The sequence below is a fragment of the Echeneis naucrates genome, chromosome 9 (genome assembly GCF_900963305.1).
Source record: "Echeneis naucrates chromosome 9, fEcheNa1.1, whole genome shotgun sequence".
Classification (NCBI taxonomy): Eukaryota; Metazoa; Chordata; class Actinopteri; order Carangiformes; family Echeneidae; genus Echeneis; species Echeneis naucrates.
Window position 1 is genome coordinate 23,039,361 of NC_042519.1, and position 27,842 is coordinate 23,067,202.

General features: G+C 43.8%; 1 protein-coding gene across 2 annotated transcripts; it reads right to left on the reverse strand.

Annotated features, from left to right (window-relative positions):
* Nucleotides 1–2,472: 2,472 nt before the first annotated feature.
* Nucleotides 2,473–26,498, reverse strand: rasgef1ba (RasGEF domain family, member 1Ba). 2 transcript variants are annotated; one of them, XM_029511249.1, is made up of 14 exons: nucleotides 26,490–26,498; nucleotides 19,893–20,075; nucleotides 19,623–19,745; nucleotides 19,403–19,540; nucleotides 14,260–14,475; nucleotides 13,824–13,898; nucleotides 12,873–12,968; nucleotides 12,556–12,658; nucleotides 10,766–10,845; nucleotides 9,824–9,919; nucleotides 7,386–7,481; nucleotides 6,745–6,868; nucleotides 5,186–5,258; nucleotides 2,473–3,972 (listed from the first exon to the last, which is right to left on the reverse strand). In XM_029511249.1, exons 2-14 carry the CDS (start codon nucleotides 20,067–20,069, stop codon nucleotides 3,948–3,950), a joined length of 1,422 nt encoding a protein of 473 aa, XP_029367109.1. In that variant the 5' UTR covers nucleotides 20,070–20,075; nucleotides 26,490–26,498; the 3' UTR covers nucleotides 2,473–3,947. The 2 variants fall into 2 exon arrangements, with proteins under 2 accessions (XP_029367109.1, XP_029367108.1); XM_029511248.1 differs by lacking the exon at nucleotides 26,490–26,498 and adding an exon at nucleotides 24,992–25,237.
* Nucleotides 26,499–27,842: the final 1,344 nt, after the last annotated feature.

Consider the following 27,842-nt stretch of genomic DNA (forward strand, 5'->3'; position numbering starts at 1 on the left):
GTTATACTGTGTTTATCGGCTCAATTAAGAATTAAAACCAATTTATCGGGACACAAAAACTTGAACAGACATTATCGTGACAGTAACTATCTAAAATAACAAGAAGAACATGCGTGGATATATTTTATTGGAAGTGTTTTCGGAGTCAATGCTGTCGACTCTGCGGCCTTCTCTCAGCCGGCCGGTGACTCTCCTCTGCCGGGTCGGTCTCTTCGTCCCACGGCCGCAGATTTCTCTGAAAATATCTGGAGGTGATACAGAAGTTCAGCGGAGCATCTTCAGCCACAGTACCCGACATCCGGCCTCCACAGCGCGGTAGGTTTGTTTCCAAACTGTCGTAACATTGACGTCTTCCTGGGGCTAGCTAAGCTAAGCTAAGCTAAGCTAACGTTAGCCTGGTAGATACTCGCTAGCGGCATCGATGCAGTTCAACAAGAGCACGTTTGTTTCGTTTCTACCTTTCAGACATTTTAACATCAAAACAAACAAAGAAAAATATCCCTTATTTCTTTTTATAATAATCGCACTTAGACCAGCTGCTCCCGCCAACTCCACTTTATACACAGCTAACCGAGCTAGCTTCGAGGCTAACACACCAAGTCGTATGTTTGATGAAAGTGGCCTCTTAGTCTAATAAAAGAAATAATAATAAATGTACATGTTTTTTTTTTTTTTTTGGTCTCCAGCAGCTACTTAAGAAAAAATATCTGGCTCTTTAGTGGCTAAATGTTTCATAATGTCCACCAGCTAGTTGCAGGGTGAAAAACTAAATTCTCCAGTAAAGTTTGAGGAATAAAAACCAAAACAAGGCCGGTATAAGACATGCAAAATATTTTTAGAGCACATTTAAATGAGCAGAAAGTGTTAATTTATGCCCCATCAGCTGATACATTATCCCATTGATCTTCATCCTTGCTTTGAAACCAGCATTCCTTTCTTTTCGGACTAGCTGAGGTCTGGGCCAGGAGCTGCTGAGCATCACATCCAGAAACGATTGATTGGTTTTCCCAGAGTTTGTCTGTGACGCTGGTTGAGCAGCCTGGCCTGCAGCAGATTCCATTGACAGTAATGGCAGGAGGCCAGAGCTGATTCATCTGCAGCCCAAAACAACGACAAGGTCACCGACTCCTGACGTGAACACGAGCCGAAGACACAACACTGAGTGATACAAATCTTCTTCTCCCAGCAGTTAGGGTTCCATTTCAGTCACTTTCTCAAAGGCGATCTGGCAGAACAAACATTGAAAATGAGAGAAGTGACTATTTTCAGTTTTTAACACAGCCAAGAGATCTGGGCTTAAACTGGTGTTGGTAGATGACAGAAAGAACTTATTTTTTTAGGAATGCTTTGTCAGGTATGATATAAAAGATGAGAAATAGAAATGCAGACTGTCATTCAGTCAGGTCGGAGCAGATTTTATCCCCCTTCATGATGACCTCAGTCTCACCTCACACTCTGCCAGCTGTGGTAACTTCAAACATCCACTTGGTGGAGCCACATACATATTTTTATTATCTGCCTCCATCAAAGAACCGGCAGAAAACACACTGAGCTGTCTCTGCACAGTGTTTTTAAATACTGACCATTAACTTTGTGTTGTTTTGGATTTTATTATTACATTTCATATTGAATATGATGTATATGTATATATTGAACACATAGAAAATATGTATTTATGTATGCATGTTGTATTTAATAGGTCTGTCTGAATTGTATGCGTTTTCCACACTTCTAATGGTTTGGGGGTTTTTTTGTCTAGGATGTTGTGCTGTTGATCTGTGATGCTTCATCACCAGAAAACAAGAGACAGAAGACAGCTGCAGGAGAACTTGTGAGTCAATTTCTCTCATCATGAGGAGCTAAAACCCAATTTCATGATGTTTCGGTCAGTTCATGTGCTGTAGTTTTTAAAGTGTGGCATGTTTATCTCTGTGTAATTTAAATTTAAAGCAGTAGTAGATTCAATTTCACAACACTTGTTGCTTAGACACTAAAGAAAATTAAACACTAATTGTTATGTTGTCACCAATTACCTATTATTAATTATATTAATGTTATTGTAATAATTATGACCACCTTCCCCCCAAAAACTGAGTTGTCCCTTTTTAAAATTTGTTATAGTTCCCCAGTTTCTTGTGTGAACTTATTGATTTTATTTTTTCTTTTCTGACAGTGTGGCGTTTGATATTTTTAAGCTTAAGAAATCAAAAGTTAATATTCATGTAATTTCACCCTTTAATGGCATATCTGTGATCCAAATAATTGGGAAAAAAAGCAAAAAAAAAATTTTTTTTTGAAGACTATTTAAAAAGTTAGAAGATGGAAATCATTTAACTTGATTTTCTTTCAAATATACATTGAAAGGAAAAAATCAAGTGAAATGATTTCCATTTCACTTGATTATTTTTAGTTAAAAGTTGTAAAACGTCAGTAAGTGGCCCTTTAATGTGTTTAAAAAATAAGAAAGTCAAATGATAATTTTAAACATTGTTTTATTTAGTTTCTCTTTTTAAAACACAACTAACTCATTTAATAAACATTCCTCTTAAATTTTAACAGTCCAAATACAAAATGGTGAACACGGCCTTGGGGAGGGCAAAGAAACACAATATGTACACAACAAAACACAACAGCACTCTGCGGTGAGAGGAGCAGTCAAGGCAAAGCAGACATCAGTCAAATGTACTTAACTTCATACTCTGTGCTAGTACCTCGAAAAATAAGTGTCTCATAAACTTGTATAAAAAAATAATAAAACCAATATCTGAGGACTACTTTAGCATGTTATGTACCTAGTACAAAATTAAATAACAATAAAATAATAGTACATAATGGCATGAAGACATAATGTGACTACACATTTGGATTTATAAATAAACAGGGAAAAAACTATATTTTCATAATGTGACAAATAGAGATTTTTGGATTTAAACACAACAAAAAGAAAATCCTCAGTTCACATTATTCAAATCATTCACTTTTCTGACTGAACCAGCAGGGGGCAGCACCATCACACTCAGTGTCTACATTAGCAGGAACAGAAAGGGAGCGTAAAAACCAGCCGCCTGATTCACCTGCGACAGGAAACACATCATCATACCTTCCTCAGGATGCCTCAACCAGAGTGCTGGTCACATGACATCTTAAACAAAAGATAGCTGGTTGAAGCATACTGAGGCCGAGAGTGCGTCAAACCAACAAGGATGAGGTGTTGCATCCTGTTTAAGAAAAAAGAAAAAAACAACAACAAATATACAACACAAACAAACAAAAAACCTTGGCAGGTCTTTAAAATGCAGCCAGTACATTTTCTCTAAAACATCAGAAGGAACGGAAACACGAAGCGGAAGATTCTCCAACGTCGTACGAAGGAAAGAAACCAAACTGCAGAAGAATGGCGGCTAGCTTAACGATGAAGAACAGTGTTTCGGGTTCAGGTTCGACGTCTCTGTACAGAGTGCTGGCGTTTGGAACCAGATAAGAGAGCAGTAGTGTTCCTGTCGCGTTAGCCAACCAGCAGCTAACTTTGTAGTTTCAGTTGGGAGCAAAAAACAAACACACAAACAAAAGCGGGTGTTGAAAAGTGTCCGGAGATCAAACCCCAACGACCCACAGAAGTTTTTCAGCCAAGAAGCACCTCCCTCGGCTCTCTTTGTGAAAGTTTGTGGCGGTTCTTCTTTTTCTTTTTTTTTTTGTGTTAGAAAAGACTATAAAGTCATACAAAGATGGAAAAAAAAGTCTTGTCCTGAAATATACAGCACAAAGAGCAGGAGGGGTTCAGAAAAAGCTGAGCTTAATAGAAATCTGAAGCTGGAGGGAACACAAAACGTCCTCGCCAGCCAAAGTAGAGATTGTCATTTCCCTTCCAACATGGGGATACTTGGTCTGGACAACAGCAGCGCTGAGTTGGCGCGGCATCTTTGTCTTCGATCTGGTTTCTCTTTAATTTAGACCCTGCTTAGCAGAGTGGATCTGTGGAGAGACAAAAAAAAAAAAAAAAAAAACTGGTCAGCATCATGAAATAAACCTCATTTAAAGCAGCACGGTCAATCAAAATATTTTTGATTGTTTAACTGGCCCTCGTTTAAAAAAAAAAAAAAAAAAAAAAAAAAGGGGTGACAGACTTAAAACTGTCCCTTATCTGGATTTGGCTACATGTGAAGACTAATTGATAAGGAACTTTTTTTTATAACTGATTCCTCCTTTTACAGTACCATTTTAGATGAATAATATTCAAAGTTAAATTTTTATTCCAAGTAAAAAAAAAAAAAAAAAGTTAAATTGTTGAGAAAACTCAAGGGCAATTTGTAAAATTTAAATACTTTTGCAGGTTTGTTCTGTTGGTCCATAGAAGCACCAATTGGGTTTCACATTTTACTTAATAGTTTTACCTTTTCTTTTTTTTTTTTTTTTAAGTATGCCAGAATTTTAGAAAAATCTTGGATATCATCACTTTTTCCTCTTCAACATGAAAATTTGAAGTCTAAATTTGAAGTTGAATGCGAGTTTGAGAAAATTCTGCTGACGTGACTCCAGTGGAATAAAGTGACAGATCGTGTCACAGTGGAGGCTGGCAGGTGACCAGACAGCATGATCACTCTCAACTCTGGATCCAAAACCTGCTCTCACCTTTGACCCCCAGCCAACAGATCTGATTCCTGGCTCTGACTGTGAGCTTTAAATCATTTGTGCTCTCCATAAATACTGGCTTTATTTTTATGACCGACTCTCCACTTTGGTTCTTTTTTTGTTTATGTTTTGTCCAAATTAGTTTGAAGCCAACTAAAGCAGACAAATGTTTTAAACTTCTTTCCCCTTTTTGGAGATGATCTGTAGCCATTATCGAGTCGTTTGTTTGCTCATACATTGCTGATAGATTTTTGTTTTTTTATCTGAACTTTAGTTTATAAAAATTTGTTTGCCTCGCAGTTTTACAGGCTACATTTATTTTATTTACTTATTTATTAACTTTCATCTCTCTGGGGGTCGACTGAACAAAACACAATCTTTTGTGTGTTTGTGTGTGTCTGTGTCTTCATTTATTGAATAGTGTGTGTGTGTGTGTGGGTCAGCATCAGAGGGTGACCTACATCCCTCTGGAGGGTTGGGGATGACAGTCATGATTGAGAGACTCAAACTACCCCTTAAGGGTGATTGCCTGAAGGTGGGGGAGGGTCATACACACCTCAGGGACTTCCATCTGTCCTTCTCCATGTTGTTCTCAGGACCTTCGCTCTCGTATGACGCCAGGTACAACGCTGGAAGGAGAACCACCAAAGACTTGTCAGAAAGTGAAGGAAAGAATCCAGACAGACAGATAATGTGAGTCAGTTCTGGATCAGAACCTGTCACTGCCAGTTTAACCTTCTCACCAGATAAAAAAAAAAAAAAAAAAAAAAAAAAAAAAGGTACATCTGGACCAGATCTGGTGCAAAAAAATATGTAAAGTCTAACTCAGGCAGAATCAAATCAAATCAGATTTATTGCTATAGCGCCAAATCATAACAAAGTAGAGCAGGTCTAGACCAAACTCTAAAAAATGATTTAAAGAGAACAACAGATCCCCCACGGAGAAGAGAATCTATCCAGCTCTCAGGGTATGTGGGCCGGACTTGGACTTTGGGTTTCATTTTGAGTCCTGCTGGTTTAGAAATCTGGTTATTGTGAGTAGAAAACAAAAGCTTACGGAATAACAGACGTCATTATTATTTGAGATGCTCTACTGTTCCTATCAAAAGGCCAAATGTTAGATGTTTTGGCCTGGAGGGGTTGTTTTTACAGTAATTCTGCCAAACTGGGCTTCTAGATTCTGTAGATAGTGTGCAGGTCGCAGAATAGAGTGCTCTGGTGACGATTTAGATGATTGTGACAGAATTTTACAGCTTCTGAGCTGCTTTTTCATTTTTGCTTTCCCTCCAACAGAAAGACAACTGAGTCAGTCCATTTCTTTCTTTAAGCATCGTCCTCCCTTCCTTGTTGGATTTGTTTTGTCTGCCGACACAAAGCAAATCCAACAAAGTGTATGTTCAAGTTGAAATTGTAAATTTAATTTTGAGACTAAAAAGCGTTTTTAAAAAGAACAACCTCCCCCCATCTGTCTTTTTTCACTTGAGTGGCTGACAGGATGTTCACTATCACCCAACACCGTCACCCATGGATAAGAAGCAGTCAAAGCTGATTGGTCAGTTCGGCCACGTCGCACAAGACCTCCCTGTCCCTCTCTGATAAGGCGGAGATAAGAGCCGGAGCCAGCGACACAAGACTGTGATGTGGACTGAAGACGATCAGAAACCACCAGAGCTGCTGAAGCACGAGCGGCGATAAGAGTTTAAATCTGAGTCCAGGGAGGAAAAGAGCTGCGCTTTTTGCTCAACCCAGAGACCGGGTCAAGATCTGGATCAGAGCTGAGATTCTGGACCTGTAATCTCTGCTCTCAGCTGTCTCAACTTCATTTCTATTCAATAATTTGGATTCTAAGGATTTGTTTTCGTCTTCTGTTGTTGAACATGAAGCTTCAGCAGGCAGGTAGCTTGTGGTCGCTCACCTGCTTCTGTACAAATTCTTAACTTTTTATTTTTGCAGTTCAAATAAAAATGAGGATAAGCTAAGAATCATTTGCTAGCTCTTGGTTGGTCAATAAGAGATCAGCATGGTATCAATATTCTTACCTAATTCTTGTTGAGGAAAAGAATAAGCACATTTTCCTGAAACACTGACCATTCATTCATTCATTCATGCACTCACCATCCTCGGTGAACACCGGAGCAGTCAGCAGGTATTGCAGGATCTTGCGATCCTTCTCAAATGGACACTCCACTTTCTTCCAGGCCATGAATTCACTAACTTGCTTGGCGAGTTCCCAGAATTTCTGAGAAAAAAAAACAGATGAATAAAAAGGTTAATAAAACTTTTACACATTTCAACACCAGCACAGCTGACTGTGACGCAAAAAGAGAGCAAGCACCAGACTCCATTCAAATAATGGCATATTTTAAGCCCAAGTTAGTAAGTAAAGCTCCAAATAACCAGCCAGATGGTTGTGTTATATAACCCACTCCACTGCTGTGGCATGAACTGATGATGGACAGAAAAAAGGGTCCGCAGAGTTTCCCAGGATAAAATGTAATCTTAAAATAGTGTGTGATTCACTGGAGCTGAGTGCAGAGACCAGTGGAAAGACTTGTGGGACTCTGCTCGGTGTTTGCGCCATGGAAACACAGCTGACCTCCAAAAGCTCAGTTCTTACTTCTTCATTCTCAACACTATTTTTGGGAAGTGGAAACAATAAACGGCCTCAAATCTCTTTGCCCTGTGTTGTGAACGCAGTGGCGTCTGCAAAAATCCAAACCTGGTACGGTTCTCCCTGTAGGGGACTTTTGGCTCACCTCAAAGTTGACATGCCCGCTCTGCAGCCTGTTGGCACATCCCTCGTTCAGGAAGTAGATGTCTTTTATGAGCAGGCTGAAGAAAGGGATGACAATCTGCAAGAGAACAGAAAGAAGAAGAGATTAAATTTCACTGATGAGATGCCGGGGGTTTACCGTGATCTCTGTCACTCTCCCTTTGAATGGATGTTTACAAAGAACATCTGACGACACCGACGATGTGTTTTCATTAACAGCTTTCCTTTACCGCAGACGTGTTGCAACAAGATGGAACCCGCTTTACTAGAAAAGCTGATTCCTGCAAGAAACAGAACTGAAACAGGAGCCAAGAGACTTTTTTTTTCCAGGGAAGAATATTTCCCCTGAAAAGTCCCTTAAATAATTCACCATCACCTGCATACAATAATAATTCAGGTCACCGCCTGCCTACAGATGTAGAGCAGAGGCGAGAACAAGCACCAGACTCCATTCAAATAATGGTGCATTTTAAGCCAGTGGGATTTTCCAGTTATTATGGCTGATAAATACACAGAAGAAGAATGATTCAGGTCTCAGTATGAAGCCTCAACTCGACATGTTGACCTACTGAAGTCTTTTAAAATGTTGAAGCAGCAGCATCAATAGCAGAAGAGTCCAGAGCTCTTGACTCAAAGCACATTTTCGTTGCTCATTCTGATTGTGTCAGAGGTTGTTCCTGAATAAGCCGCCCACTCCTTCTCCTTGTGGCTTTACTTCTTTCCAAAAGATAATTTGCTTTGCCAAATCATTGAATCCAGTCGTCTTTATTTATTTGTTCTTGTTTTTTCTCCCACACTTTTCAAACTTTGTTCTTGTGAAATTCTCTCCTCCGCAACATTCTCCCAAAAAACAAAAAAAAAACAAAAACACAGCGTTGGCTGCAGCTGACATGAACTTAACTGAGGATTGAAACATATCCGAACAGAATGTACAAAACAGGGCTGTGTGCAGGATGTGCAGGCCGTATGTGCACGTTTCTGCTTTGAGAAACAAAGACTTTAAGTTATTTCCACAACTGGACAAACAGAAGTATGAAGAGCCAGACCAAGGCGACACAACGTCTATTATAAGGATGTATTTCTATATTTATAAACAGCTGATCCAAGTTTCCTTTTTGTTGACACATCAGCTAACGAGCTTGATGTCAGAAAACTCAGTTTCCAGCAGGATAATGACTAAATATCCATCTAGCCTTCTAATCTTAGTCTGTTCAGTAACGCACTTTGTAGTTACTACTTTGATAAACAGTGCAGACAGTGAGTCCTGAAATCTGTATTTATCCTCCACGTTTCATTAAAACCGTTGTTTCGGAGCAGATTTCGTGGTTAAATTGGACATAAGGTGGAATATTTTCTGGAGCATTCTTTGTAAAAATGTCCCAAAAAGCTGCTGCTGCAGAGCCAAACATGAAGGCGCTAAAATTTCCTCACACCGCTCTGATCATTTCAATCTCAGTTTTGGTCAACTGCCTGGAGGAGAACATAAACACCCCCCTCCTCCCTAAAAGGGGACGGTCAGAGTGAGAACATACCAGACTTCTTGGGAACTTTCCATTTCACGACCCCGACCTCTTGTCCGGGTGTGTTTGCATTTCTCAGCTCCAAAAAAACATCCCTTGCAAACTTCAGGGAGCCAGATACACCCTGACAGAACACTCTGTCCACATAAATAAAAAAAAACAAAAAACAAAGACTCATTTAACATGCGATGACGTGAGGACGGCTGCTGAGGCCCGGCAGCCTGGATCCAGTCAGGACGGGCAACTCAAGAGGCAGCAGGGAACGCTATGTGATCTGGCAGGCGTCGGTATTTTCGTTTTCCCTCCACAGCCCATCAGAGGAGGAGAGAACCGGGACCCTCCTCAGACCCTGACCCACTTATAGCTCGACGGCCAAGTTGCACTCTTACACAACCTCTGTCCTGAGTCCAAGTGCACTTGAGAGGCTGTTTATGGTGTAAACACAAAAGGGGAACACCGCGTCCAGCCGCTAAACAACACGCATTTCGGCCATTTCCCCTGCATTTTCTGCGTGTACATGGAGATAAACATCGGCAGTCTTTACATAACTGCAATCCGCTGCAGAGGCGTTGCCAACGCTTCTTCAGGGTCAGTGAGACATCAAACCCCAGATGAGTGATTCAGCCGTGTGTATGAAATGTAAACCGACGTCTGGAGAGCAGCCATTTGTATAAAGAGTCTGTCTGCTCCAAAGAAATGTTTAATCTAACCCTAACTCCTCCACAAAACGCTTGACCTGATCCCCCCCATGTAACTGTCAAGACGTACATTTTATGGCTCTATTTGGGCAGCCCCCCCCCCCCCCAGTTGACTCTCACATTACATTTCTATGTAACTGATTATAATCCTAATCTAATGCCCCATAAAGGTGCTCAGAACCACGTGGACCCGAACGCCTCACCTTCTCTCGGCTGCTGTGGGCAGTGATCGACCGCTGCGTGGCTCCTCTCAGTGCCGTCCTGTAGTTGTAGAAGTTGCTGGAAGGATCCATCTGGTGCTGCGAAGACAGAAGACACGATAAAGATTAATCCAAACAGCGTGTAAAAGCACACACACACCAAAAAAAAAAAAAAACTATTGAGAGAAAATTTTCTGTTTTGTGTTGCTTCTGTTGTCAACCTGGCCTCTAGGAACCTTTCCTACATTTCCTGCAATAAATCACCTTTTTTTTTTATGATGGCTGGATGTAAGACGATAATGAAAGTGATAATTTGCATATTAAATGAATTACGGTCTAAATAAATGCTGCCATCCTGTACACAAATTGGCCCCCTGTGGTGCAGCCGGGTGAGTGTATTAACTACCCCTCTGTGTGGCCTGTCGCTGTCATGTGACAGCAAATCAACGTGTGACCTTGAAGGAACCAGCAAAGAAGTGAACTAACGCCGAGTTAGAGGGAGAGAGAGTTCAGGATTCACAGGAGGAGGAGAGAGATGAAGGTGACCTAAAGAAGAGTCTTTAAGAGCTTTAATCTCTCGTCTCGACCTCAGATCTCCTCTTTCAAAGGGTCAACCTGGGTTCTCCTCCGGGGATGGAGGTGCATTTTAACGCTACACTGTTTTCTGCATCCCAATACAACAGAGCAGACGAGCTGGAGCAAACATTTGTCGTTTCTTATTGTGTCTTTGATTCACTGAGACGTCAGCCTCCTTTGACACTCATCTGTAGGCCGTTGCTCTTCAGCAGTAAAAGTAGAGCTCATAATGTTTGCAGACTCTCATGAAATGAGGACCAGCTAATGACAAAATGGATCAAAACTGCAGATTTTAAATTGTGAAATTATCTTCTCCCCCTCCTGTGATCACATGAATTCATCAAACGGCTGCCTTTCCTACAGACTCACCTCTAAAATGTCAAACTTGGCCGTCTTGACTTTACTCCAGGTCTTCTTCAGCCGAGACACGGGACTCATGTTCATTCCCGCTGTGAGACAGACACACAAATAGAAAGAGACAATGATATCAAAACACACACACCCAAACATGATTGTATGAACACATGGTAGTTTCCCAGCCATCCAGACGCACATCCCCCTCCACCCTTTCCCTTCCCATGGCTGTCATCCTTCAGCCCCCACCGCCGCCAATCCCACCACACCCCATCTCGTCTTTTTTTCTTCTTCTGTTGTTTCTTCTGATGCAGCGGGGCAAAAAGAAAAAGGAAAGGAGGCTGCAGGAACAATAGAGTTAACACACGCCTCGTTTCCCCTCCCAGCACTCTGCTTCCCATATGGTAATCCTCTGTGTGTGTCTGTGCGTGTGTGTGTGTGATCACTGTCCGAGCCAAGAAACAACACAAAACAAATGGAGTAAAGAAAAGTAGCTCACATTTTAGCTCCAAAGGAAAAAAATACAACTCTACGTGCCCTGCCTGGGAAGTAGCAGCCTCCACCACACCCCCACAAAGACACTAGTGTGTGTGTGTGTGTGTGTGTGTGTGTGGACAGGTGTTGAGTGTGTTAGTGGCCCTGTCGGGACACGCTTCCTCTTTACGAGAACATTAATCCATTGTTAATGTTTTCTCCGGCTCATCTCAGGCCACACTGACAGATGTGGACTTCTCGTCTTTCTCTCTCTCAGATTTCCTCTTTTGCTTTTTTCTTATTTTTTATCTGAATCTAAAAGAGCTTTAGTTTTGTTGCAGCTTGGAATTTGGTGAAACCTTCACTGAGGCTTTTGATCAAAATGACAGAGGAATCCCCCAAACACCCCTGATTCTGAGGAGCTGTGTCTATTTCGGGATTATAGTGACATCAAAAAGATAAAAAAACACCCAAATTAGTGAAAATGCTATGAAAATCCAAATGTAATTAAATACGACACGTTTTACAGAAATGTGTATATAAGGTGAAGTAAAATGAGAAGCTGACTCAGTTTCTGACTATGTGAAGGTATCAGCTCAAGCCTGGGGAGTTCGGGGGGGTGAAAACCAACAGTTAAAGACAATTAAGAAAATTTGCTTTTCATAATTTGAGCGTTCAAACTCTTTAATCACATCACTAATAAACTGAGACCCTGATGGCTCCCTGGAGACGAGGCTGGTGGAGAGGCTTTCCCTATGGCGCTCTACCTCTCCCTCTCTTTCCCATTTCCTATTGGGGGGGCAGGCGGACAGCTGGCACTCCCAATATCCTCTGCTCTCCTGAACCCTCTCATCCTTCCCCCACCCTCCCTGGTCAGTGCTGACCATCTGCCTGAACGAGGTTGCTCTGCATCCCCTTTCAGCTGCCGCCCCCCCCACTCTGACATCTCTGACCCCCCCATACAAAGCCTGCCCCTCCAGTCAGGTCTCTAAACTCTCTGAGGGCATTTTCTGCTTCCACTTATTGCTTTTAGAACAGACTTCCCTCAGATCCAGTAGACTACCTATAATGCCAGGAGGTGTTTCCATTGATGCACTTATCTGCGGTGGCCTGGTGTCGCTGATGTCATTATTCAATTGCATAAGTTGGAAATGAACGGAGAAAAAACCCTCTGCTGCACCGAATTTCCCACCAACCAACAAATTACATTTACCGCGCTGATCGGATTTACTGATGCCTGGGAAAAAAAAAAAAAGCAGCCGTCTGTGCAGGACACTGAGTCCAAACAACAGCAACGAGGCTCAAAGAGAAAGCATTTGTTTCAAACTCACAGATGATGGCCATCAGGGAGTTGAAGTTGCCGATGTTGAAGCATTCGCGTGCCACGTCGATGAAGAACTCGATGACTCGAGCTCGGTGCTTCTTCTTCACTGGCTGTAAGAATATTGACACAAGTTGCATTAGCTCCGAGACCTGTCTGTTGGTTTTTACGCTGTTAAAAGGCTGATTCAGAGAATATTCCAGTCTGCTCGTCCTCTGTGGGAACATCTGAGTTATTAATTTTTTTTTTTTGGAGTTTTGGTCACTTAAACTGAGAAATTACACAATAAGACAGCTGACTGATTCACATGAATCAAAAAAAACTCACCATGCAGATTTCTGTGGCCACCAGATAACTGAGTCTGTTGAACCAATCCACATAAGCTTCCAGGTTGCTGGCCTTTTTGTGATCACTGAAGCAACGCTGTCAAAAAAAAAAAACAAAACAAAACAGACTTTTAATGAACATTTCAGCTAAAATAACGCTGAAGTGGACAGACAGAACTCTTTTCCCTCCCTTTCTCTCAGAGACCTGTGCAGCCAATCTGCCTCTATAAGCACAATAGAGGCCGGTGTTATTCACATTTTGCATGCTGGTCTTTTGTGAGGATTCCTCTTGATCTAATTCCACACATTCCTTTGGCCTTACGCCACTCAGCCCCCCCCCCCCAAACCCCCTCTCTCCTTCTAGTGTTTCCCGCCAGTGGATGTGTCGCTTTTTAACATGCAAACCCACACAGAGTTATTCTGGCCTTCTCCAAGTGGCTCGCTGGGGGGTACGAGGCCGGCTGGCCCGAGGCACAAAAGCAGCCTTACCCCCCACATCACCTGGCTTCCCAAAAAAATAATACAAAAAGGGGGCTGTTGCCTAGCAGCCGAATGCCAGACAAGAGAAACCACACCGCACCGCACACCCCCTTCCCCAAAACAAACCCTTGGCAGAGGTGGTTGCTAGGAGATGGGATGGAAATGCACGCCGGCCCGTCTCATTTAGACACTGAGATGGTCGGAGGAAATTTGTCTGTAATGCGTCTGAGTGTGTGTGTGTGAGCAGGAGAGGATATCTGCTCTGCTCTGCGGCTGTCTGGAAAAAAAATCACCTGCCCCGGATTTGACCTGAGCGGCAGCCGGCCTCCGTGTTGTGTAAACTCAACATCCGTCTGGGAGGGAAGCGGGAAAACTAGGCCGTCTGCCTTCAGACAAACCAGGTCTGAAGTTGTGTAACCGCTGTGTATGTTTTCTTATCTGGTGTATTCTTAGCAGATCGGCCAGACGTTACCTTATCGTTGTCCAGAGGGTCCTTCTGGACGAAGGCCTGGATGAATTCCTCCGGTCCAATGTAACTAAGTCTCTCCTGAAAAGGACAAAAGAAGGAAAATCAATTCGACAAATCCATCTGTGGTTTCGTTTCTCCTTTAAGCCCAACTGGCTCGGACTCTCCTTTCCTTTAATACGGACTGATTTTCTTTTCTCTAAAATCAAGTCAAATGATTTCTAATCCATCATGGTTATCAGATCCATCACGGGCCCCCCCACCATCTCTGGCAGAATTTCTAATTGCTCTTTGAGAGAAGATATTTACATTTTAATTTGATCTGATGCGTCACAACAGATGATTGATCCCGCTGGAATGATTTGAACAGATTTCACCCTTTAGGCTAAACTCTGGCTCCGTCACAGGTTTCTGATGCTCAGCAGATGTAAAGAGATCTCACCAGCTCTATGTGCGTGAGCTGCTGTGCAACGGTGAAGGGGTCGTTGCAGATGGACAGCATGTCCCTTTGGATGGCAGCCTGGGGCTTCGCCTTGAGGGCCGTCAGTCGGTCGGTCGCGGTGGCGTTGATCTTGACCAGCGCCTCCTCGTATTGGCTCAGCACCGTCAACCTCCTGATGAGGCCCTGGCTCATCTGGTTGACCGCCTTCCTGTAAACCTGTGAGGGAGGGGTGAGACAAGAGACTTGGTTAAACTCAGTGTTTATGGTTCACATGACAGACAATTGGTGGCTCGTTAAGAACTACCAAAATCTGAACTTCCTATTCTCCAGCTGTTTGACTTTTGCGTCACTTTTCAATGATATTTTGTTCCAGGAAAGACAAATAGGTTGGTGTGACGTAAATTTGATCAGACCTCCAGCAGCCACTCTGTTTAGCCCAGCTGTTTAATTTTAGTTTAATCCCCAGCTGCTGCTCTGCGGCGACGAGCAGTAACGACCTCAGAGGAATTTACAACATCCACGTCAACTAAAAGTCAGCAGAAGTGACTATGAACTGATGCCAGCTCGCAGCCCGACCAACTCCACGCCTCCGCTCTTTATTTATTTTGCAGAACAGCATCCGCTCGGTCGTGCACTTACGATGTTGACCAAGCGTCTTCCTGCTGGCCTCATTCAGGCTTGAGGGGGGAAGTGGGGGCAGAAGAGGCGGCCTCTTTGGCCTAAGGGGTCAAGAGGCTGTCCCGTTCTGGACCTTCACTAACTCGAAAGAGGTCACGATTAGATAATTGTACCCTTGCTAACACTGTTAAGTGCTTCAGTTGTGTAACTCAGAGGGAAGGACGCAAGTCTGACTTAGTGTCGAAGATTGTGTTTCATTGTGAAAGAGCAGAGGATGCCGTTCAGGGACTCTCTCCGTATTGCCGCTGTTAGCGGCCCAGAATAAAATAAAACATAAAAATCAGGGGCGACGAGGACTCCTTTCTCACAACCACAACCCTAAACTTTCTGTCAAGTCAGCCTCCAGAATCTGGGTTCACCCGGCGGGGTGGGAGGATGGATGTGGAGGCCTGGTGCCAAGACGCTGCTCCCGGTTTTTGGGAAAAATGAGCAGACTGTCTTCACTCCGGGGCGGGACCTTTTCTGAAATACACTTCCCAGGGCGTGACTGATGCATCTGTCTGTGGGTGATGTGGCTGTGATAGGTGTGTTGGCTCACAGACACACACATTCTCCTGTCAGCCAATCAACTGTGGCTCAGCGGATATTGCAATTTTGGCAAAGCGTGAGCTCGGGACGGAGCGAAGGGAAAATGGAGTTTCGTGCTGTCAAATAAGTGGATAAGGACTGATGGTCCCTGTCATGCCTATTTTTCCATTCTTCACCTAAATGTCCTGAAGCCAAAAAGTATCCAGTTAAAAAAAAAAAAGAAAAAAAGAAAAAAAACATCCAGTGTGTAATTTAGCCGTCACTAAAGCAGAAGAAACACTGAATCTCAATTTCCATTTAAAAAAAATGAACATCATGTTGTGTTGAAGACTTAACGAGAGACTGAGACCATAAACTCATCAGGAAAACGTTTACTAGTGATTATTTGGACTTCTGACTTTTTCTGACTGCTCATTTACATTTTTTTTTTTTTTTTTGAAGCAACGTGTCCATCTCACCTCATTTTGCTTTTATCTTATCAATCCAAAGAACAGAGAGGTTAAAACGATCCTCACATGAGACAGCTTCCCTCAGAGTCAGTGATACCAGTGAAAATGTTCAGCTAACGGACCTGCACAGTTGGAGACACCACCAGTGAAAATCACTCCAGTTGCCGCTTCAGAGTCCGCCATCTGCCGAAGCTTCTGTCCCCACTACAAACAGAGGACAGGCCTGGGGTTGGATAAATATAGCCGCAGATCTTGGAGACAACAGCATGCCTGACATTTCCAGGCAGAGGGAGCCGCATTTGCTCCTCACAACCATTAGCAGTACAAGTGAGGCGGTGTGCCCCCCCCCGCCCCCAATGCCATCGACCCTGGCAGCAATACCGAAGCGGCAGACGGTTGCTCAATACAAGTCACCGTGACCGAGCGCATTGTTGCTTCGTGTCCTGTTTCACTTGGCCAAGTGGCGTCATTTCCTGCGGCGCGCCACCTGACCCACGAAAAGGCCCGACCATTTTTAGCAGGTCAGCTGAGCAGAACTAATGAACAGGGAGTAAAAAGGTGAGCTGGTTTATCTACGGGGACATCCTCACTGCCAAGTCACGATGGAGCAAAAATAACCCACTAATCTGGTACCAGGCCAGATCAAGTCTCTCATTTCACGCCACCTTGTAGGATTTGGTTTCTCACACACATCTTGCCCAGAAATGTATTATATAAAATTACACCAAGTTAATGTCTTTTTCCCCTCTTGTGGTTTCAGATCGTTGAGGGTCTTCCCTCACCAAACTTCCCTCCTGTTATGAATTTGTCGAAAACCAAACAAAAGTTTAAGAGTCCGTTCCATGTGGAGTTTTTAACACACTGAAGGAACTGTGCCATGCACCATCTGGATTAGAAAGTCTGGCTCGCACCAAATGTCCCAGACGTCCAAAGTGGATGTATAATGTGGTGTCCCTTAAATCTACCTTGGAGTGGTGCTGAATGAAAAACTGCATATTTTGAGGAATGGCGAGGCGAGCTGTGCACCGACAAACGAGGTCAAGATCAAGATTACAGTGCCTGTTTTCTTCACCGCTGCTGCTTCCTTATATATCCAACCACATCCATAATGACAGTCCTGCTGCCGAGATCAAGGCCCTGAATGTTTTCGGTGTGGTCTGGACGCCACTTGGACCAGATGTTCAGGACATCTATTTTGGACTCGAACCGTTTTCTCCCAGCGCTGCGGTCGCTGCTCTGAAGAACCAGCTTCTAACTCCTTAACTTAACGGCATTTGGGCTTTTTGTTTTCAAAACATGGCGTGTAAGAAACAAATATTAATGAGTCCTGATCTGATCAAAACCACCAAAGCTGGTGTCCTGTCTTTTGCATTTTGCAGCATGATTTCATGTGTTTTCTTTCTCGTTATTATTATTGTTATCATCATCATCATCACGGGTTGCTTGAACAAACAATATTACAACCTCACATCCTCAGCTTTTTCTCACTGCAGTTTTCAAACCTGAGGCAGCAAACCTTTTTACACGGGAGCTATTCATTCAAAAGAGCATCCACGGTCACATTGAGCTAATCATGAGCGGCACAACTGCAGGGCCCTCCAGTCCTGTGGAAGGTTTCATGATGAACTCAGGACACAAAGTGTTTGTATGCTTCACATATAAAAGAGAAGCCTTTTCCCTTCATGCATGATATGAAAGGGCATCTTGGCTCCGTTCACATTTCTATGAAAACAAGGATTCTGTTTGAGAGACAGGTTTAAACCCGAGAAGCTGCAATGTGCAAGAACAAAGTCCAACAGCTCAGGACAGGCTTCTCATAACTACTTTTACTTTGAAAGAAGGAAAGCAAAAGTTATGATTGCACAACCCGCGCGTTTGGGAAACTTTGTGGTTCAACTGTCACCTGATGTAGTTTAAGCATGATTAAATATGCATCACTTTCATTTTCAGCTCAATTGTCAGAATACCCATCAGAGATGATGATGGGAAAACACATCTTATCTTTTCTGGGTGTGATATCACCTCATGGCCAAGCACGACTACCAGGAAATCTGCTGAATGAAAACAGCCAACTGAAAAATACTGGGAAAAAAATAAATACAAAGAAATCACAAGATGTTTGTGCGATCATGAAAATGGAAGAATCACCCTGTGTTGAGTTTGTATTTGTGTTTCTAAATGCAAATCCGGGTGTCAGAGTGATGTGAGAAAACGATTGATTTCCAGTTTGAATCAGGATCAATACTCATGCTTGTACTATTGATGAGTCACGCAAGACCAAAGATAAAACAGTGGGGGGTGTTTTTCCTCTGCTGAGCAGTGAAGGGGGACAGATGGACGTTTGTGTCCATCACTGTCTGACAGTAACAAGGGCCTGCTGGTTTATCGTCAACGCCCCGCAGAAACACTAATTTAACTTATTCCCAAGAATCACAGTAATAAAACATCAGGACAGGCGCTGATTCATGATGTCGAGGCTGGAGGAGACTGAAGTGGGAGAGAAAAATATCTCCTTTTAGCTTTCTTTGACGACAGACATCAGCCCAAACTTCACACATTACACAAAAACATCAGAGTTTCTGGTGAACGTTGACATCCATGTATCAGCTATACAAACAGACTAACATTTAGCATAGGACTAACAGCTAACCATCTAAACATTTAACAAACAAGCTTTAGCAGAGCTAAAAGTCCAGTTTTAGAGCCATGCTAACAGTTGGAAGAAGAAAATATAAAAATTGGCTGATTAATTCACTTATTTTCCCCCTTTAATGACAGACATCAGTCCAAATGCTACACAAAGACAACAACCAGCGTGCTTTGAGGCAGAAGCTAACGGCTTGCTAGTTTGGCTTTTATTTTTAACTGCCACCCAGACTGATATCAATCTTTGTGTCCCAGTTGATTTTTTCAACATTTTGAGCCATTCCTTTGCATTGTGCCCGGAGTATTTTCTTAGCTAAGCTGCCATTAGCTTAGCTTATGTTAGCGTTTCCTTTCATGGCGAGAGTCACTGCTTGTGAAAACAACTTTTCTGTTTCTAAATGTCAAACAGTGGAAGAGCTGACTGTGGCGCAGACATAACAGAGGCCGCAGGACAGAAACCATCCTGCCCCAGAACAAAAGTCTGCTGTCCAAACAACGCACCACAAGCTAACGACACGCTAAGCCGACGACATTCAGCTCTGTAGCTGCGGAACAATCTGAAATGCTGCCGCAGAGAGAGAACTCCAGAGATGACGACAAAAAAAAAAAAGCCATCTAGCTGGTGAACAATGAGGCTTTTCTGTCAGTTCAGCCGGTCTCAAACCAGCTTTGTTGCCAGACGCCCCCGTCCACCCGTCCCCACCCCCAACCACTTTCTGCAAAAATCTGCCTGAGCATGTAGCTTTGCTGCACGTGTAGATTCCAAAACATCAGTCAACCCTGCGTGATAACACCTGAACTAAACAGCAGCACATCTGATCCAGATCTGAATAAGTACCAACCTCGTCTCCACTGGCCAGCCGGTGGGTCAGCTCCTTCAGGCTGCGCATCATCCGCTCGTCCCTGAAGTCGTACGGGAAGGTTTCTGTCCACTCCGTCAGCAGCTGGAGGATCTTGGGAGCAATTTTCCGGACTCTGACCTGCAAAGAGAGAATAAAGTCAATAAAGAGCAGGAGAACACAAGTCAGAACCACTGAATCCCAACTCCTTTTTTGGGCGCACCTTGTCGGCTTGTGGATCACTAAGTCGCTGCTGCTCCATACATAGGTGGCACACCTTGGACATGAGTTCATACGGGTGGATGAAGAGGCGGGAGCTGAGCAGGAAGGTGAAGATGTACGTCCTCTGTGGAGAGAAAAAGGTGATAAGTTCACTGCGGTGGGAAAAACTGAAATGGCAAACATTGAAAATAGAATTCAAAGCTCACAACGTGGGAATCATACCTGAATGGGGACTTGAAAGGAACAAAGAGACAACGGATTGAATACTCACATCTGGATAATAATCAACAGTTGGGACCAAGTGATGGATGAGCGCCTCCAGGGACCCAGACACCAAGTTGTTGTCATGGTAATAAAGGCCGGGGTAGCCCTCCTCCTTGGTCTGGTACAGGTTCTTGTTGTAGCTGCTTGTGTTCAGCTGCCCTGTGAACGGTGGAGTCTGAGGCATCTTGTCCTACGTGGGGAGAAACCAAACACAGGAAGAGTCAGTCAGGACTCCCAACGTCAGTTGATCTCCACCGCAGTCACTGATGCAGGACGCGCCAAACAAAGCCAAGAATAGCTCAGAGATGCGAACACAGACAGTAAAAGTTTGTTTGGAAAATGGTTTGAAGGCGGTCAGCACCCTTCCTCTCCTGGATCCCTGCTGTCTATCTTTAGGCTTCAGGCTGTGGGTTTAAAAAAAAAACAAACAAAAAAAACAAATGTGGTTGACTTTTATTAGTCATCTGCAAGGAAACGGGACGCTGGGTTTTACAGGAAACTGTACCCTCTGTAGCGTCAGGGCTCCATTATCAATTAGTGCAGATTATTGGTGGGACAGTTGATTCACTCAGAAACTGTCATGACTCAGCTGCTGTTAGAAAAGGGGAGTTCTAGCATAAAACATCAGCAACCTGAGAGTGCTACAGCAAAGGCATCAACTAATCATTGATCAGATGGACCCAACCTTCACCTCCAGATGTCGATCAGATATATTCTGATTTAAACTGCTGCTAACACACGCTAATGGTAACACACACACACACACGCACACACACACGCACACACTCCGCTGTGCTCCTGACCTTTGAACCTGGCACTTTGCCTCCGTCCCTCCCCTTAAAGCGAAGGAAACACAAAGGGCCTTTTTCACACCAGGATGGAGGGAGGGTGGACAGGGGGCACAGGTTTCAACAACAGTGCCCCCCCGCCAAACTCCTCACACACTCTCACATTTCCACCTCCTTAACAATATACTGATCTGCTGAGTCAGGAGGCCTCTCAGGCCTTTATGGACGGCACGAATAAACTGCAAATGTAAAGTTTTTTGATTCTGATTTTCTCACAAGCGCGAAAAGAAAACAAAAAAATGTTTAAAAGTGATGAGTTTTGTGGTGGAGCTTTAAAAAGTCACAAGACACCAAAACAAAACCCAGAGATTTAAAAGTTCACGCTACCCACGATGGGACGAGCTCCCAGCAGTTTTGCTTTCACACGCATGCTGCTCTATAATGCACATGTGCACACGCCGTCCATCGCTATTATCCTGCCAGACAACCACGGCCATTACCATGAGAAAGGCGAGCGCAGCGGCCTGAGCATCTGTTGCACCATGTGGCTGTGGGAGATCACAAGTGTGATAGAGGCAGTGAGTTTGGAGGGGGGGCGGGGCTGATACAAGTCAGCCAGATCTTTGTTGATTCCTCTGAGGGTTTTCAGCTGAACCACAAACTCATTTAGTCCCTCCCTCAGTGGCATCCTCCAGTTCGCTCCCCTGATCACACTACGGAGGTTCAGATGGAGAGCACGTCAGCAGCAGGTGACCAAACGCTGAGAACAAGACAGATTCACTTTTCCCAGCTGGCATCTGAGCCTTCATTTTCTCTCCTGCCGACAGACAGTTTGGTCACACAGTATTAAAGCTTCTTTTCAACAGCCATTAAATCATGATTTTTAATTCTTTATAATATGAAAGACATCTGTTGACTGCAACTTTCTGCTCCTGAACTTATCAAATCCATCTAAACACCAAGCGCCATTTTGAAGTCCAGTTTGGAATGTAGCTGTCGTCATCTCATCTCTAAAGCCTGTTTGGAAGAGAAGGTGGATCTGAGCTGAAGTCTGAGTCCAACACAACCGTGTTTCTGTTGTCCTGAAGTGTCAGCGCTGTGATGTCACCCTCCCTTCTCCAATGTCACTGAACACAATGTGGATCAATGTCCTGTTGCCCCCGGGGGCAGGTGGGGGCTCTTTGAAGATAAAAGCTGAGTACTTGTACAGGTAGAAGAAACTGAGATCAGGTGTTGTACTTTGTCTCCTCCGTCTGGAGCCCAGAGACATCTCTTTAAATCTCATCCAGCAAACTCTTCCAAATCGTGGCCCCCTTTAGGCCACCAAAGTCCGTACACAATGTGGGCCAGCTGGCAACAACAGAAAAGCTCCAATCATCAACTTATTTGATTTAAGAACTGTAAAAACCTCAAATCGATCCATTCTGCTGACAACCTGCTGGATTCCACAGCCACCATCAGCTCCATCACTATTTGTGCACTAAAGACAAAACTGTGTCGCACAGACACAGCTTCGGCCTTCATGATATGATATTATGATATTATAAAAAACAGAGCAGGATGCTCATAAGCAGCACTGATTTACATTTAACTCCCAGGCGTCGCTGTGTGCCGTACTGGTTGTAGCTGTAGTTGTGAGGTTGGTGGCGAAGGGCTGGAGGAGCCACATGTCGTGGGGGGTGGGCAGACAAAAGCAACACACCGCCTCCAAATGAGCACACTGTTGGCTTTAGTGCTGCCGCTGGCTGTGGAGCAGCTGAAGGCAAACAAACAAAATGCCAACGCTCTCTGCTTTAAGGTGTGTGTGTGTGTGGGGGGGGGGGGGGGGGGTGTTTAGGTTGGACGACTGGTTTTAATTATAGCCTCACTGCTTGTGTGTGTGAGAGACCACCTGCCTCAGTGTGTAAATGCAAATGAAGACTTCAGTTGGATTTAAAAACAGAAGCCTTTAACGTTCTTGTTATTTGGGATAAAGCCACTCAGGCTTCTTTAAAGTGTGGTCTCCTTTAAATATTCAAACTATTTTTACATTCACACACTCCGTTCCTGCCTCTGCTGTTAGCTCAGGATTTGGCCGTCGGTCGTCACGTGGCAGCGAGTCTCTGTTTTGACATTTAAGTGACACGGTCACCTTAAATGAAACTAAAAGAGGTTTCAGCCCAGAAAGCACCAAACCTCCAACGGGCAAAGTGGCGTTTACCTGAAATCACCTTCAGGCTGCAGGGCCATTGGTGGCGTGTGTTTACAGGTCACTTAGCCCCCCCACAGCCACCATCAGATAGAGAAAATGACGGAGTCCGGTTTCTCACTTTGCTCCAAAACCATCAAATGGCCTACTGAGGTTTTTCCCGCCCTGCCCGCTGTGTTTACGACAGCTTGTGATGAGCAGCCATCAGCAGTTCAGAGGAGATCATTCCCACGCTGCAGCAGACGAACGCTCCAAATTACACTTTTTATTTATTTAATTTTTTTTTTTGTGATGCGCTGAAATATCTGAGAGCTTCCTGCAAGCTGCCTGATGTCAGAAACAAACAACAGGCAGTAAGTGCAGGAGAAGGAGCAGGAATGTGATTCTGGAGCAGAAACACTTTGGAGGGCCAGTAGTAAATCAACAGCACCCCTCCCACCCCCCGCCACTACGTAAACACTGAAAGGCATGAGGAATCTCACTCATCCATGGCTTGAGGAAATGGGCTGAGATAGAAGAGTGGCCGCGGTGGAGCAGTGGACATGGCTGGTGTCTGAAGCTGGTACTGGGGAGGGGGGGTGGGGGGGTCGCCTGTCTGAAACCTGCTTTATAATTCTGCACCGGATCAACATCAGTTGGTGCTGCTGTGACTGAAACTGTTGTTGTTTATGAGCACATAAACACAAAGAAGATCACGAATGTTCTGAAATTATAGTAAGATTGTATTGAATTCTATGGGAAAATGTCCCTCCTCCTCCTCAGTAAACGTTGTCCTGATGAGTTTACGGTCTCAGTCTGAAATACAACATGATGTTCATGTTTTTTAAATGAAGCTCCATTTAGAGGGAAACAGGCCAGAAAGGTGGGGGGGGGGCGGGGGGGGGGGGGGGGGGTTAGAGCATCAGGGTTACATATTCAGTGGGTCTGACCCAATTATTGCCATTTATGATATAATCCATCATCGTGCTGAGAGTTTGACTTGTTCCGAGCCAGTGCACAGTGAACAAAGCATCATGATGTTTAACATGATCAGAGACATCCACGCTTCAGTCTCAGCAGCTCTGGTGTGAAACCACAGGAAAAAAAATAATAATAAAATTCAATTAAATCACCTTCTTAACTTTTCTTCAGACAGAACAACGTTCTAGCTGTAGGTAAAAATCACAGCTTTCATTAAGCAGTACCTGGTGGCATCAGTTCTTAACCCCCCCTCCAAAAAAAACAAAAAACTGCAGACTTCTTTATGGCTTCAACTTCCTTATTCCAGAGCACTCTGCTTTGGGAAAGCCCTGAAGCCGCAGTCTTCTGCGTAAACACACATTTAACAGTCTGCAGTTCCACGCTGAACGTGCAGCGAAACATTAAAATCAGTGTGACACAGAAAAACCACAACAGAGCTGCAGCATCCACCTCAGTCAGATTTCTGAAAACGGTGGACGCTGTGTGACCTCTGAGTCAATAACGTGGATCTGATCGAATCAACGCTGTGACTGCACTTCTTTTAACCCCCCCACCACCACACATTTGATTTATCCACAAATACAGAAAGGAAACCACCCCATCACCACCTAAAGGCACAAACAAACCAGCACAGTGACCACCAACAATAACCCATTTAAAATGGGGGGGCAGACTCATATCAGCCAAATCACCAATAAACGGATTGAACTTGTCAGCACATTGAGGAAAAGCCCAATTCATGAGACTAACAGGGAGCAGCCTGGGGGGTGCAGGCCGGGCTCTGCAGCAGAGATGTGGGATTAACTTCACTGATCCCTCGCTGTCTTGGGGGGGGGGGCAAGGAGGGGAATCCTCTTAGCCAGAGGGGGCAGTGGGGGTTAAAAATAGTCCACCATTGACACTGATTTCAGAAATCCCATTATTAGGGCGCGTTTAGGAGGCGGTGCAAACAGACAGCTACATGAGGATCCGGAGAAATAAAAAACCTGATGAAGGTCCAGTCCGGATCAGTTTCTCCAGAGCAGCCAACTAAAGTGCGCTCTCTGCGCCACCTGTGCGCAATTTGGAGCCGGAGCGCAATTTAGTGGATAAGAAAAAAAAAACCCAAAGCTAAAACAAACAAACAAACAAACAAACAATTCAAAAAATAAAATAAATCCGCCTTCTCACCTCAACCGGCAGCGATCCAGGTGGAAAAACTGGTTTCCTGTCAAAGTGGTATCCTCTCTGGGGGGAGAAAAAGCCGAGACTTGGTGCGTTTCAGTCGGGCAGAATTGCAGCTCCGTCCGCCGCTCACAGCCGCATTATTCCCCGGTAAGTCCTCTCAGGTCTGCCGGCTCTCTGCTGCCTCTTCAGCGGGGAGATGGAGGACAAGAAGCCGCATGAATGACTGAGAGCTCCGGCTCTCTCCGCTCTCTGTTGTGTGTTTGAGCTCCGGAGCCGCCTCAAGACTTTATTATGAGGGGGAGGCAGCAGCCAATCAGAGGACAGGGCTGCTCTCACCCCTCCCTCTCTCGATCTCACCCCCACCCTCCCCTCCCGTTTTCAATTTAATTTCTCTTTCCAATGCTCCCACACTGACGCTTCTTTTTGTCCCATCTGTATCTTCCTCCCTCCTCATCCTCCCCCGGTTTCATTACTCCGTTAAAATCTGCTCAAACTTGTTGTAAAGAAAATTGGATTTTATTTTTTTGTTATCATTTTCAGTTTCTGTGTAAATGGGAGGGATCTTTGTCTGACGGGTCTTTCCATTGATTTCAAGTCATGATGTGCCTTGAGAGTGAAACTTAGAAGGTTTCTTCATACAAAGTTTCCCAATTTCTGCTATTTTTAAGTATTTTCCTGAGTACAGTCATATTAGCACCTTTGTGTTAAATCCCAGCATGTTTATATGCTCAAAATTGCTGATTAGGACTAAACACAAACCTGCTCATTAATCAGAATAATGGACACATTAAAACTTCAGCCTGATGAACTGAAGTGCATTTTCATATCGAAATAAACATTCATGTAGATGGAATGTTAAAATGTGAGGACGCTGACGTTCATGTTTGTCATCTTGAATTTTCTAATCAGGCTGATATGAACATAGCTGTTCATAAATCAGTCGGATGATGATGGAGAGTGGGATTCATCCTCTGGGGAGCACAAATGTCTGAAGCCAACTTAATGACCAGTGTGGACCAAATTGGTTTATCGTTCCCGCTCACATGAAACCGATGAAAAATGCAGCAATAACGAGAATAAAACGCTCTAGGTGTCGTTTTCTCGTTGGAGAATTTACATTTTTGGCTCCCAATGAGCAACAAAGCCAAATTAGTTCTGAGATAACACCGTCAAAGCTCACAGTAACTCATGAATATCTTTAAATTATACTCTTGACCTCCCTTGCCCCCCCCCCCCCCCCCCCACTTCATCCCTCCCCCAGTCTTTTCCTATTTTCTATGTCTACATGACAGGTTATGTAAATCGACTCCAATAGAGACAAATTATATCAGCTGTGGCATAAAATAGAAGGAGCGGCTTGAGTCTCTTCCTCCGCCACCCCACCACCCCAAACACAACACAACACATCACAACAGACAACAACAGCCATGTTCATTGTTTGTTCAGATGATTCAAGGTGACAGCTGTTTCTAAGTCGGGGACGTCTGAGAAGACAAGCTGCCTTTTGTTTGGAAATAAAGAAATGTTGGCTCGAGTTATATCGAAGTCCAGAATGGGACTGAATAAAAAAAGAAAAAAAATACTCACACATACACACAGCTGTGATAAACTGGGCTGAGCTGTGTCATTATTAGTTTAGTCGTCTTGGTCAGTGAAGATCAAATTCTAAGAATTTCTGTTTTCCAACTCCACAAAAGACTCGTTTCTGTCCCTGCTATCTAAAAACAGCAGCTAACTCCTTTAGGACACACTTCGCTGTGTATGAGACACTTTAAACGGTGAGGAAATGTGACTTCAGCACAAACCAAACTTTGGATTTGTTTATTTGTTTGTATGGCAGGAGAATCTTTTGCGCTCGACTGAGTCGAGTCGGAGCGGAGTAACAAGCCGTGATAAAATAACAGCAAATCATCTCAAATCTTAGTCAACATCCAGAGGTATGACGTAATCTGGGATTAGTGCAGGACTACGTGTGTACTGTAATCCATTTTATCTCTCCCTTTAATGGCGGCACAGAGTTTGACCACAAACACAAAAAAATATATATAAAAGTCTGCAGAAGCCACGAAGACCAAACGAGCATCGAATTCAGCAAGAACTGACATCTGACTGATAGGAATTAAATCTTTGTACATTTAGAGAGCATTAACAAGTCCTAATACAAATATTCAGATTCATTTCAGTCTTGGTGTTTTCTAAAGGCAACAGATGGCTTGATAAAACTTGAAAAAGTTTTATTCAAAAAGTGTTGAATAAAAGAAGGAAATAAAACTTTAAAGGGCCCCGCGGTCTAAAGGTAGACCTCCACATGGTCTTCGATTATAAATCACTGCCAGGTTTTCCATTAAAACAACAACAAAAAAATCAAATGTCTGAAATGCTCACAGTCTGTATTCAGAAACTGAGCCTTGAAACCAGCCGCCAGGACTTCCTGAACTTTGTGATGTCACAACAAAGCAGTCGTCACACCCAGCCACGCAGAAAGGCCAGCCCAGTCCACCCTGAGCTGCTATGTGGCTTCTCTGATTTTAAATCAAACAGCTGGCCAATCAGACACCACTAATATATCCTCTTTTTTTAGATAAGGGTTAGGCTTAGGGTTAAAATACTTTATTTTGAAAGTAAGATGAAATGTGGGAGTAGTTCACGTTCAAAAAGACGGCGTTGGTAGGGGACTATTTTCAGAGGCGGATGAATATCCATTTAGTGATTCAGCAGAATATATTGGATGACTGAAAGAATTCACTGACGGAGTCTGACTTTTCATTTGTAACTTAAAAACAGCAGAATATCATCTTCCGGGTCAGGTTTCTAAACGGGTCTGTAAAGCAGCAGTCTGACTGGTGTTGACTGG